The sequence below is a fragment of the Panthera onca genome, chromosome B3 (assembly GCF_046562875.1).
Source record: "Panthera onca isolate mPanOnc1 chromosome B3, mPanOnc1 haplotype 2, whole genome shotgun sequence".
NCBI classification, from domain to species: domain Eukaryota; kingdom Metazoa; phylum Chordata; class Mammalia; order Carnivora; family Felidae; genus Panthera; species Panthera onca.
In genome coordinates, this window is record NC_138344.1 from 134,392,689 (window position 1) to 134,406,553 (window position 13,865).

Genomic DNA, 13,865 nt, shown 5'->3' on the forward strand with positions numbered 1-13,865 from the left:
ATCAGCAAACCCTAATGGTACTTACTGAAATGTATTTTTGTTGTTTTACATTTCTATTTGACTATACTATAGAATTCATAACATAAATGCCAGTTAGAAGCTCCATTAAAATGTAATTCTATGAAACAGTACAAGAAATAAGTATAATCATATCTGGATGAGTCATAAGTTATTGCCTTGATAAAAACACTAATAACAATGTTTCAAAATGAGTTGATTAGTTTTTGTACAGGAAAGAGTAAAAGGACTGAGATTGAGGGGAAATGGCTAAAAACAAGAATACATATTTATACCACAATAATACAATAATCTCTCAATTCTTTATTTTTTAAAATTTACTTACTTATTTTGAGAGAGAGCAAGAGAGCGCAAGAGTGAGCAGGGGAGTGGCAGAGAGAGAATTCCAAACAGGCTCTCCACTGTCAGCACAAAGCCCGACATGGGGCTTGAACCCCCAAACCGTGAGATTATGACCTAGCCGAAATCAAGAGTTTGACATTCAACCAACTAAACGACCCAGGTGCCCCAATTCTCAATGTTTACAGTGACTTAGAAATGACAGGGGAGCCTGGGTGGCTCAGTCATTTAAAAACCTGACTTTGGCTCAAGTCATGATCTCATGGTTCTTGAGTTCAAGCCCCATGTCAGGCTCTCTGCTGTCAGCACAGAGTCCACTTCAGATCCTCTGTCTCACTCTTTCTCTGCCCTTCCCCTGCTCATGTGACACACGCTCTCTCTCAAAAATAAACAAACAGTAAAAACATAAATAAAGTGACTTGGACATGACAACAGATAGAAAGGCCATTCAAGCTGGTATTATGGATAGATCCATATATAGAAATAGTTCTGGAAGAACACAAAGACAGAATACTTTAAGTCCAGCTGAAGTGATTTATTCAATGTTCACTCAGATAATACTGAACGTTTACTGTGAGGTCAGTTGCTAGACAACCAGATGAAAACCTTTAGTCCCTGCTGGCCCTCAGGGAGCTTTCTATTCAGAGGAAAGACAAACAAGTAAACACGTGACCACAGTACTGTATGATACAGGGAGCGCAAGGTGCTACAGGGAGCAGAAAGGACAAACACCTGCTCGATCTGGGGGTGGGAGAGGGGTGAGGAAGGCTAGGAAAGCAGCAGCATAGTATCTCCCAGTAGATACGATACCTGCAATGAGTTGTAATGTACTTAAGAATTAGCAGAGAGAAACAGAGACACTCCACACAGAGCAGCAAATGCAAAGGCGACAGACCTAATAGACAATAACATCATCAGCTTAAGGAGATGTATAGAAAGTTCAGTACGGCTAACGCCTAGCACGTGAGGAGAATGGGAAGAACTGAAATTAAAGGGGGAGACAGGGACCAGATCATGAAAGACATTTTATGGCAAGTATGAGGTTTAGACTTTATCCTGAAGTTCACAAGGGAGCCACAAAGTATTGCAATCAGGGAAGTAAACTGTTTTGAGTTTCTGAAAAACCATCCTGGCTGCAGAAAGAAAAAAAACTGATTCAAGGAATCATGGAGACCAGAAAATAATAACAGCTAACATTTCTGTAATGCTTACTACGGGATAGCCATTGTTCTAGAGAGAACTCTGCAGGTAGTAACTCAGAGAATCCCCATTACTACTACTGTAACTATGGAAGATAGTATCATTATCCCAACTACACAGAAAAACAAAAGCATAGAGATGGTAATTAAATTGCCCAACGTCACTGAATTAGTGACAGAGCTGGATTCTAGCACAGTCATGTACTTAACTACTGTGCTATTCTGCTCCATGAAGAAACTACTACAGTTAATCAGGCAAAAGAAAATTGATTGGCTGAAGTTATTCAGTGGCATGGAAACTGGAAAAAGAGGAAGGACTAGGGCAGTAGGTTTGTTTTCAAAGCAAATGAATTCATCTGAGTCACCCAATATGTGGAATAAACAGATGCATTTATTTTGAAAAGAGCAGAGATACTCTGAAGTCAAACAAGAAAGAAGTCTAGATCCCTAGTCAACAGCCTTCTCTTTGCCTTCCTGGCAGCTCCTAGAATGGAGGCACTTGTGAGAAACCCTAGAATGCCTCTGAAAGAGTACCAAGCCAGAGATGCTAAGGAAATAGAACCTTCAGGATATGCTAGGTGATGACTTCAAAATCTCTGTTTTGGCAAACTGGTAAATGCCACCAATCACTAAGGCTGGGAGAGGAGGAGTAGGAGGAGGAGGGGGAGGAGGAGGGGGAGGAGGCCAACGACGACCCTGAACCTAACTTTAATATGAATTTATAGAGTTGGCCATCCAGGTCAGGCACTCAGGATAAACAACTAGGCAAGTGAGACAGATTGGAGGCGGGGATCGGGGAGCAGAGCACCCAAGGGCTAGAAACACCCTCCAGAGCAAGAATCAATCAGTTCATAATGTGAGAGTTTATATTGTGAGAAGACAAAAATGCAAAATAAAACACATCTTTGCAGCTAAAGAGCTCCTATTATGTTTTCCTGGCATGAACGAATACTGGTGTTTGGCCTATTTCATTCAATAACTTATTTTTTCTAACACAGAACACAGGTATGGTAACGAAGTACCAGCTTCAGCATGGAAAATGATAAAAGACCTATGGTTATCACTCTTGTGTCTGCTTCGATACAGGACATCATTTCAAAAGGTGATACAGAATTTTAAAAAAGGGAGGCTGCATTCCCTAACTGGAGGGTCTGGACCCTAATGAGTTCCAGAAAGTATTTGGTTCTACACAGATTAACAGAAATACACCCACACCTCCTCCCAATAAACAGCTACTAAACATTTCCCAAAAATCTACACTGCCTCCTAAAGCAATGAGTCCCCTGTAAATACTTAAGGATGAGGCAGGGAGTGAAGCCTTTTTAGTAGAAAATTCCTATTTGTTATCCGTTAATTATGGCACTGAAGCGAAACCAACAATTCGATTCAAATTCTACACAGTCATTTCCATGACTCCTCCATTCCCATACAGTACTCAGTGTGCCTCTAAAACAACTGGTACGCAATAAAACACCCATCATCAGTAAGTTCCAAACATTTTATACCAGACAGTGCCTGCTGCAGTTTGAGCACTTCCTCTTGCACCGAGGCCCCCTGCGACAGGATTCCTTCTCTTCCTGTCACAGCATCGCCTTGCCTCACGGCATCAGGCTGCAATTTACTACATTCCCGTTTCAAGTTTTCACACTCTTCCGTTATTTGTCTGTTTTCAACGTGCAGGCGTTCTTGTTCCTTCTTCAAAACATCTCTGTCATTTTCTGCAGAAGATAATTTTGAATTTATGTCCTTTATTTTATCCTCAAGTTCTTCAATTTTTTTTGTAGACGCTACTTTCTCAGTTTGTAGATCCTGAATAGTTTTTTGCATCTCATGGATTTTCAAGTGATCAGTGACTGCAATTCCTGAGCCACCTAGAACATGAACAGAAAATCAAGGACAGCAAATGTCAGCTACCAAGAGATAAGTAGCTTGCTATATACAGCTACGAGATTGAACAGACGTGAGAACCTGAAAATCTTTGGAAGTTAAGACAACGAGATACCATTACACTCCCATCAGAACGGCCAAAGTTCAGAACATGGACAACACCAGATGCTGATGAGGATGTGGAACAAGAGCTCTCGTTCACTCTTGGTGGGAATGCAAAACAGTAGGGCCACTTTGGAGGACAGTTTGGCAGTTTCTAACAGAATGAAACATAACCTTACCATATGGTTAGCAACTGCACTCCCTGGTATTTACTCAAAGGAACTGAAAACTCTTACCCACATGAACACCTGAACAATGATGTTTATAGCAGCTTTATGCATAACTACAAAAACCTGGAAGCAAAGAGGTCCTTCAGGAGGTGAATGGATAAATTGTGGTACATCCAGGCAATGTGATACTATTCAGCACTAAAAAGAAGTGAGGGATCAAGCCATGAAAAAACATGGAGGAACTTTTTTTTTTTTTTAATTTTAATTTTTTAACATTTATTTATTTTTGAGACAGAGAGAGACAGAGCATGAACGGGGGAGGGGCAGAGAGAGAGGGAGACACAGAATAGGAAGCAGGCTCCAGGCTCTGAGCCGTCAGCCCAGAGCCTGAAGCAGGGCTCAAACTCACGGACCATGAGATCGTGACCTGAGCCGAAGTCGGACGCCCAACCGACTGAGCCACCCAGGCGCCCCAACATGGAGGAACTTTAAATGCACATTACTAAGTGCAAGAAATCAATCTCAAAAGGTTACATACTGTATGATTCCAACTATGTGACATTCTAGAAAAGGCAAAACTATAGACACGATAAAAAGATTGGTGGGGAGGGCAAGTGGGGGGTGAGTAGGCAGAGTAGAAAGGATTTTAGAGCACTGAAACTACTCTGTATATTATGATGAATATGTGCATAAGTTTGTCCAAACCCACAGAATGTACAACACCAAGAGTCAACCCTAAGGTAAACTGTGCATTTTGAGGGATCGTGATGTGTCAGTGTAGGTTCATCTTTGGTGGAAAATGGGCCACTCTGCTAAGTGATGGTGATAGGAGGGATGGCATGCGTTTGGGGGCGGGGGTATGTGGGAAATCTCTGCACTTCCTTCTCAATTTTGTTATAAAAACAAAGTCTTAAAAAATTACAATAGGGACGCCTGGGTGGCTCAGTCAGTTGAGCATCCAACTTGATTTTGGCTCAGTTCGTGATCTCACAGTTTGTGATCTCACAGTTTGTGGGATCAAGCCCTGCGTTGGGCTCTGTGCTGACAGTGTGGAGGCTGCTTGGGATTCTCTGTCTCCGTCTCTGCCCCTCCCCCCTCTCAAAAATGAATAAACTTTTTAAAAAAATTACCATAATAAAGCATTTTTATTTTAGATCTTTTCCCCCTGTAATCTCTACTCCCAACATGGGACTCAAACTCATGACCCTGAGATCAAGAGTCACATGCTCCACTGACTGAGACAGCCAGCTGCCCTCATAATAAAGCTTTTTAAAAATAAACAGTCGAGGGGCGCCTGGGTGGTGCAGTAGGTTAAGCGTCTGACTTCAGCTCAGGTCACGATCTCATGGTCCGGTCCGTGAGTTCGAGCCCCGCGTCGGGCTCTGGGCTGATGGCTCAGAGCCTGGAGCCTGCTTCCGATTCTGTGTCTCCCTCTCTCTCTGCCCCTCCCCCATTCATGCTCTGTCTCTCTCTATCTCAAAATATAAATAAACGTTAAAAAAAATTTAAAAAAAAAAAAAAGAAAAAAAAAATAAACAGTCGAGGAAAAATATTATTTGAATGAACTACTAAAAAGCCTATGTATATGAATTTAAAAGACAGTGAAAATAGTTCTATTGGTTTTTAAGGTTTTTTTTTAACATTTATTAATTTTTTGAGAGACAGAGACAGTGTCAGCAGGGAAAGGACAGAGAGAGAGGAAGACACAGAATCCGAAACAGGCTCCAGGCTCTGAGCTGTCAGCTCAGGGCCTGAACCCACAAACTGCAAGATCATGACCTGAGCCGAAATCGGATGCTCAACCAACTGAGCCACCCAGGTGCCCCAGAAAGTGAAAATAGTTCTAATCATTTATTACCAAAGTACCACCACCAAACAATACAAAGAAATCTATGTATTGTAACTATCTGTCACAAAGGCAAATGGACCTTTCCATTTCTGCATAATCTTTCCTTTTTAAAAAATTTTTTTTTTTTTTTAAATATTTTTTTTAACGTTTTATTTATTTTTGAGACAGGGAGAGGCAGAGCATGAACAGGGGAGGGTCAGAGAGAGGGAGACACAGAATCTGAAACAGGCTCCAGGCTCTGAGCTGTCAGCACAGAGCCCGACGCGGGGCTCGAACTCATGGACCGTGAGATCGTGACCTGAGCTGAAGTCGGCTGCTTAACCGACTGAGCCACCCAGGCGCCCCTTTAAAAATTTTTTAAATGTTTATTTTTGAGAGACACAGAGTGCCAACAGGGGAGGGGCAGAGGAGACACACACACACGAAATCTGAAGCAGGCTCATGCTCTGAGCTGTCAGCACAGAGCCCGACACAGGCCTTGAACTCATGAATCTGAGATCAGATCATGACCTGAGCTGAAGTCGGACACTTAACCGACTGAGCCATGCAGGTGGCCCAACTTCCACATAATCCTGATAATAGTGATGCCACTGCAAATTTCTGGCAGGTGAACAGAACTAGTCATTCACTCATTCTTTAGAACTTAGTCCAAGTTTACATCAGTGTCTTGATCACACATTACTAGGCTGGTCTTTTAATTATATCATCTAATACATTAAGTTAATAAAAACTAACAACCTTGTTGTAACAGCTTTTCCAGTTCTTCAATTCGTTCTTCATAGTCACTTAATTCTTCTCGATGCCGACGACTTATTTCTGTCAATTTCTGTTGATGTGCATTTTGTAACACTGACATTTCATGTTGATGGTCATCAATTTCCTGACTTCGGTTCTGTTTAAGTTCCTTAAAAAATAAAAACAAGGTTAACCCCATTTATAATCAATGATACACCTAAGCTATTTCATTGTGCAGAAGTGTGTATTAAGAATAATTCTCTGAACACGCTATGGTTGAAGAGAATTTAAACACAGCCTCCAAATCTGGACAATTCTGACTCTACCCTTGCCTTTCTTGGGTCTTAAGAACAATTTGAATATCTTTTTTTCTTCATATCTGTGACCATGAGCTTCTCTTGCTAGTGACATATCCCATCGATGCCAGTCCCAACCTTCAGTCTGTAGCTGGTGTCCTATTACTCCCACCTCTTGCTCAGCCCTTCCTTCCACCAGTCTTGATGGGACTCCCAAACTGTTAACCAAGGCACGTTGCTACCCAAGTTGAGACCACCAGTCTCTCTCCTAGGAATCCAGATCTTGAGCAGAGTCCTTCAAAGAGGGAAATTATTTGGACCAGAAGCACTGTGATAGCTACACCCAGAAAAGTTGGTCCACTGTGTCCCACTCTCTAGATCCCCAATGTTATTCCCAATCCTGTCCATCCCCAATGCTATTCCCAATCCTGTCCATCCTAAAACCAAAACGCTCAATACTTCTTTCAATCCTGTGGACAGACTAACCTGGGTCCTTCCAGTAAATCCTCTTTTGCTTTACTTTGCCAGTAATGACTTCTGTTGCTTGTAACCCAAGAATCTTAATCTATAAATTAGCTTCTACTTCCTGAGAAGACAAGTAAGGTTGTTCCTTAATCCTTTGCGCTTACTTCAGTGCCAGCGCTTGGCAAGGATCTTTACATTTAAACTTTAACACAATCCTACAGGGAAGGTATTATGAGATCTACTGTACTAAGGATAAAATGGAAGCTTGGAAAGATTAAGTAACTTGTCCAAAGTAGAACAGCTGGTAAATAGTAGAGGCAGGATTCAAACACAGGTCTGACTTGGGAACCCACCCATGTTAGTATTACAATAATAATAAAACCAAAAACTAAAAAATTCTATATCTGACAATAATTTATACACTAAAAACAATTCAGTGCCATATGATAATTTTATGTAACTAAAATTTTTCTTGAATGAAATAATAATAGACACAAACTAGCAAAATTCCACCATTAAAGGAAAATAATTAGTTACAGTGAATAGTATCAGCATTTTATTTTGTCAATATCCTTTAAACCCTGAAAACTTCAGCAAAACCTTGGAATTGTTTTAATAAAGACCATTTTACAAGATATAGTAACTAGTACAGACTAATGAAATATACTTAAAAAAAATAAATGTTCAAAACCAAACAATTTTGAAGAGACATTTTTATACACCTTACTGTCATAAAGAACGAAGATACAAAACGGAAAAGAAACAATCATACTCTATATAATTAGCTTTATAACTGAGCCTTCCATTAATTTAGACATATATTTTTAATAAGCCAATTTTAGATGTATAATAGCCATTGTTCCAACAACCTGTCTTACCTTAATGATACTTTGCAGTTTGCAGATTTCACTTTGATCAGAGCTATTTGATCCTTGTGGTTTAGAAGTCTAGATCAGAAAAACAGAATTAGAAAATAATTGTATTGATTTTCTTGTAAAAGAGAAAGTCACAAATTAATTTTATTAAACGACATCTTTCAAAAAAGGGAGCATTTCCCAAATTCTGATTAAAGAATGCCAAGCACTTTTGAAGAACCCAGTCCAGTTGTAATACACAACAAATAAAAGATAATTTTCAAGAGTCTGTTAACTAATTAGGGAGACACTTTTACAAAATAACTGTTAAGAAGGAAAACACCAGAGAATATTTTACTTAGCTTAACAAAATGTAAATTTGATAATCAAACAGCTTCCTAAAAGACAATCTTTCAAAATGGAAAGTTATCCAACATTAATTCTAATCATAACCCAGCAAAAATCTTTCTAAAATGATTTTACCTGGATCTCTACCCCAATACAGAACAACCTTTAGTTTAACAATTAAAAGAACTTTTGGATTTTTCTCTTCTCATTCAAAGCTGAATGTTGTTCATTTATCTTTTTAACATTTACTATACAGTGTGTTAGGGAACAAAAAGCTGCTCTCTGGATAAAAAAAGGAACAAAGTATACCAGAAACTCCAGGATTCAGAGTCAAAAGATGTCTGGTTGAGTCACAACTTACTCACTGTGACAATATGTGTATTAAACTTTTACTTTGTTTACCTGTAAAACAGAGGTAATAAATACCTCACACAGTTACTAAGATTAATATATATTAGGATAGCATATATACAAACATCTTGTAAAATATAACACAAGTTTTACTATGCCTTGCTGAAAAATTAAGTCCTGTGAAAGATCCCAATTATGCCTTTTCCACCATGATATCCTACTATAGGTAATATAGTAAACCTTCAAGATATGCTTATATATACATACTCAAAAAACACCTCTTCCCTATGAAATCTTATGTTTCTTAAAATACGTATCAGAATCACCTGGGGTATTTACAGTTTGAATGCAATTTTCAGGGCCCTAAAATAAGCTACAAAATCCTAATCTCTGAAGGTAGGACAGGGAATCTACAGTATTATAGTAGCTTAAGAGCTACTACATTTTTAAAGATAAAATGGACAAGCTGATCATCCTAAGATGTATTTTGGGTACGGGAAATGTCTAGCAACTTGAGAAGCAAAAAAATAATTGGTAGGGTTTCTCCTTTATATAACTAGATCACACTCACAAAAAGAAACAATTTCTTTACTTTTATACTTTTTCTCTACATTGAGGAAATTAAATCCAAATGTGCAATGTTCGAGTTTACTTCGGGTCTCACATCTATTGACAATATCAATAGTATATAAAATCTGATACATAAGATGGAAAGTGTTCCTTAAAAGAAAGTTTACTGTCCAAATAGCAAAGATTTAATTTCTACTGCACAAAAAATAATACAAAATAGTTTAGTGTATTTTATGATACCAATGATCAAATTTTCATCGTACACATAACTAATGATAAAGGAACTTCAGAGAACATCTATGCAAGTAGTTTCAATCTGGTATCTCGGAGCCCTGGAATTGCCATCAAAGAAGCCTCAAGGACTCCAGGGGAAAAGATGGCTAGTTCAACCATAGCAACTCCATTTTTATCTCTTTTAAGTCCTGGACTTGTAACTTTTTATTTAAAAGAAAAAAAATGTTTTTTTAATTATGGAGAGAGGTGCGTGCAAGCAGGGAGAGAAGCAGAGGGGGAGAGAGGGACAGAGAGAGTGGGGGAAGGAGAGAGGGAGAGAGGGAGGGACGGAGGGAGAGAAGGAGAGACAGAGATAAAGAGACAGAACAAGAGAGAATCCTAAGCAGGCTACACACCCAGCAAGGAGCCCGATGCAGAGCTTGATCTTACTACCCTTGGATCATGACCTGAGCTGAAATCAAGAGCCAGACGCTCAACCAACTGAGCCACCCCGACGTGCCTTTATTTTATTCTAAAACATAGTTCTGTTGCTCTAAACTTTTTTGAGAATTTCTTCCAAATATTTTATAGAGGGAGGAAAAAACTAAGATGAGAAAGAAAGATGATCTGATCAAAATCACTCAGAAAATCACTGGCAGGATTAGAATACAGGTTTTCAATTTCCTAGTCTGGGGTTCTTTCTGATAGCAAAAGTTCTACATTCAGAACCACTCTTTCTACTAAGAATGTTCAAAAACTCATGGCAATTTTACCAACCTGAGCAATATGCCTCCAGTGGCCAACTTCAGACTCGAGTCTTGAAACTTCATTTGACAATCTGTTTATTTCTTGTTGGGATGAAATTATGTCACCAAAGTCCATGTCGTCATCATGGAAAGCAGCAGCATGACGACTGATGCCATAACCAAATGAAGACGATGCAGGTGCTGCTGGTACTCGGCCAGCTCCTGAATTTACTGACTGGGCAGCTGACTGAAGCTTCAGCACCTGATCCTGTAGTGCGATCTGTCTTGCTTTAAGATGGCTGATTTCTACCTATACATTTATAATCTGCGTTTTAGAGAACGTACTTTAAAATAACCACATTGATCTGTTTACAGATTCATAACATTAAAAGTTATAATGATTTAAAGCTATCCAATGATGGTAACTCTACCAACTGAATCCTAGTATTTTATAATAGCCTAACCACACATTTTTATTTAAAAACCAAACATGAAAAAAAACACACATGATTACCAGTTAAAGCACAGATAATATTTCAAATAGTGCAAAGATCAGAATCTCACTCATATGTTAATTGAAGCAATTAAATTCTCAATTAAACACGGGTTTACTATTGTCGATGTATCAGGTAGTACAGGCAATTTCCGAGGGTTCTATTTGTATTATCAAACTCTAAGTGAAGAGAAAATGAAAGCTGCATCAGCCTACGTATCAGAAGTTTCCTTAGAGCATCTTTGGAACAGTCTTATATAACTGATCATGGCTGAATTTAGACTTAAAATGCACCATGAATCAGAGGTAACTTTCTACTGGTCTGTACAACAGCTGGAAGAATGCTTTATTAATCTAATCTTAGCACAGTGAGCCTGTGGTTATTAGCCCATGAGTCTTAGGAAAACATCATACATTGAAAGAGGCCTTTGCTTTAGCCTTGGCAAAAAGGAGCCGGTGAAAATTTGAGTTTACTCAGGGAAAGAATAGTACAAAAATACTGAAACCTACAGAGGAGTTTTGACTGAGGACTGGCAATACCACCTCACTGTCCAAAAGAAATTACGGGACATACCATAATGCCAGATCCATTTCGGGTGAGAGATTACTCAAAATATAAAAGTGAGTAAGATAGGGAGAATTGAGATAAGCTTTCTATAAAATACCTACTCTGGAAGACACCCCGCCACGACAGAGGAGAATCTGATACTGGGAGTCAGCCAACAATATTTCTATGCACGTAAAGCCAAGCAATTAGACAAACAAAAACCAAACACAATGACGTCAAATATATTAACAAACACGTTTCTCATCAGAGCCTCTTCTCTAATAGAAATCTATAGCAGTGCACATATTTCATTCATTTTTCCATAAATGTCATGAGATGAATTGCATCTTTAGGGATTATGAACATCACAATGACGGCAGAAAACAGCAGATCTTAAGTATAGTCACATATTATCTTTCATTCTGGTAAAAAGTATGGAAATTCATAATTTTTTCAAGCATAGCTTTAACACAAAGCAAGTTCTGCCTATAAAATGGACACATATCAAGTTGTAGAGTTAAAAAATGCAAACTCTAATAACAAAGAGGCATTTCTAAACTTAAATGCCTAATTTGCCCTCTAATATTCAGTTAAGTAGAAAATTAAATGCTGAATTTTCCACAGCAGTGTTTTCAATTAGGATGTGAGTATCAGAATCACCTATAAAGTTTTTGAAAAATACCAATACCAGGGCCCCTTCCCAGGACACTAAAATCAGAATCTCCTGGAGGGCATAAACACGTATATTTTTTTAAGGTGTCATGGATGATTCAGCTGTAAACCCCTGGGTGGGAACCACGGCTCTACTGTAATACCTAGAGGTCACTGCTGCTCAAAGTGTGGTCTGTGGACTATAGGCATGAATGTTTACTACCAGTCCATGACAGGTACAGAAATAGAATGAGTAAGGCTTAAAGTCTTTTAAAGCAATTTGACAGAGTAATTTTATAATCTGTTAAATCTTTTTAATAAGTGGGCCTTTAGCTCTAACTCGAACCTGTAACTCTGCCTTTTTATATTCATTTTAGTTTTGAAGTAATTTTATTGTATTTTATGAAATCAATTCCCAACAGATTGGAAATTTAACCTCTTCTTTAAATGTTTATAATTATCTTTAATGTGGCTTACTTTCATTTTTCATCTTAGTATGTCACTAAAAGAACTAAAAAACAATGTATTTAAATTTTAAAAACTCATATAATGAAATTATGGTAGAAATGAACATTTACTCAACATACTGAAGAGAGCCCAGATGATCTGGATAAAACAAGAAATAGTTCAATTCAATAGGAGCATTTACTGAATTCCATTTACATACTAAACACTGAAGAAAATTCAACAGAATGAAATATGGAAACATCATCTATATTTTAAGGATTCATGATAACACTGGTTAAATTACAGAATATCTATTACCAGCACTGCGAAGAAAAGATAAGCCAACTCCAAAATAAACATTTCTAACAAACTAAAGGGAAAAAATATTTACAGAACAATGTAAGTCAACTTAATATACTTAATATTCTATTTTCCCATGGAAAATCAAGCAAATGTCAATTCAATATATATTAACACTAGTAGTCAAAATCATTTTTAAAAAATGTCATTAGCAATTATCACACTGATTGACAACTTAAAGTAAATAGATGAGAAATTAGGTTTCATAAAATCAGAAATTATAAGCAACAGATGCCTAAAGATATTTTATTGAAAGAGTTTTCCTCTTTGGGAAAGTAGAAATTAAAGGCTAGCTTATAAAATATAAATATAACAGAAAAGCTTAGAGTTCTTGTTAAATTACTGGTATCAAACTGAGTTGGGGATTATTAACTTCATCACCGTTTCAACATGTTTTTCGATCTGTATATAGCTTGATTTATAACTCTCAAAAACCCTCCTAAATACATTAGAGTGAAATAAATATGAAGTAATTGTAATAAATTTTACCTCCTTCTGCTGTAGCTGATTTCGGTAATTTGTAGATTGCTGCTTTATTTGAAGTTCTGATGCTTCATGTTTCTCTTCTAGATCAGTACAAAGTTTTTTGAGTCTCTCATTCTAGAAGCAAAGAAAAAAGTATTTTCAACAAAAAGACTAAAGTAAAACATGTAAGTAACAGTTATGTGTATGGCATCATGAAAAATATATTGCTTCACACAGAAAATGATATAAAATATAAAAGTTCTCAGAATTCTGGGCTTTTTTATTTTTTTAAAGTTTATTTATTTTGAAAGAGAGAGAGAGAGAGAGAGAGAGAGAGCGCACAAGTAAGCATGAGCAGGGGAGGGGCAGAGAGAGAAAGAGAGAGAATCCCAAACAGGCTCCGTGCTGACACAAGGCTCGAACACACAAACTGTGAGATCCTGACCTGAGCCGAAACTCAGAGCCAGCCACTTAACTGACTGAGCCACCCAGGTGCCCCCAGAATTCTGGCTTTTAAAGTACACTTTCAATCAAAGCTACAAGTGCAATAGCCATGTTAATAGAGATTATGCAAAATTCTGAACCAAAGTAAAAAAAAAAAAAAAAAAAAAAAAATGCTGCTTATTTGATTTTCTGCTAATAAAAAGCCAATGATCAATGCTTCCCCCATCTCTGCATATCCGGGGTCTAGCCTATAGTACACAATATATGTCAAGTTAACGAATAAACTGGATTACATGTCTCAACTTCTGGTTTCTCC

General features: G+C 37.8%; 1 protein-coding gene across 3 annotated transcripts in view; it reads right to left on the minus strand.

Annotated features, from left to right (window-relative positions):
- TRIP11 (thyroid hormone receptor interactor 11) overlaps positions 1-13,865 on the minus strand; it is a 61,783-nt gene that overhangs the window by 37,671 nt on the left and 10,247 nt on the right. For all 3 annotated transcript variants that reach the window (XM_060620584.3, XM_060620583.3, XM_060620585.3), the window contains exons 3-7: positions 13,130-13,240; positions 10,174-10,452; positions 7,939-8,007; positions 6,303-6,468; positions 3,062-3,427 (exon numbers count right to left, since the gene is read on the minus strand). In XM_060620584.3, the coding sequence (XP_060476567.2) occupies positions 3,062-3,427; positions 6,303-6,468; positions 7,939-8,007; positions 10,174-10,452; positions 13,130-13,240 (991 nt within the window). The remainder of the gene's footprint in view (positions 1-3,061; positions 3,428-6,302; positions 6,469-7,938; positions 8,008-10,173; positions 10,453-13,129; positions 13,241-13,865) is intronic.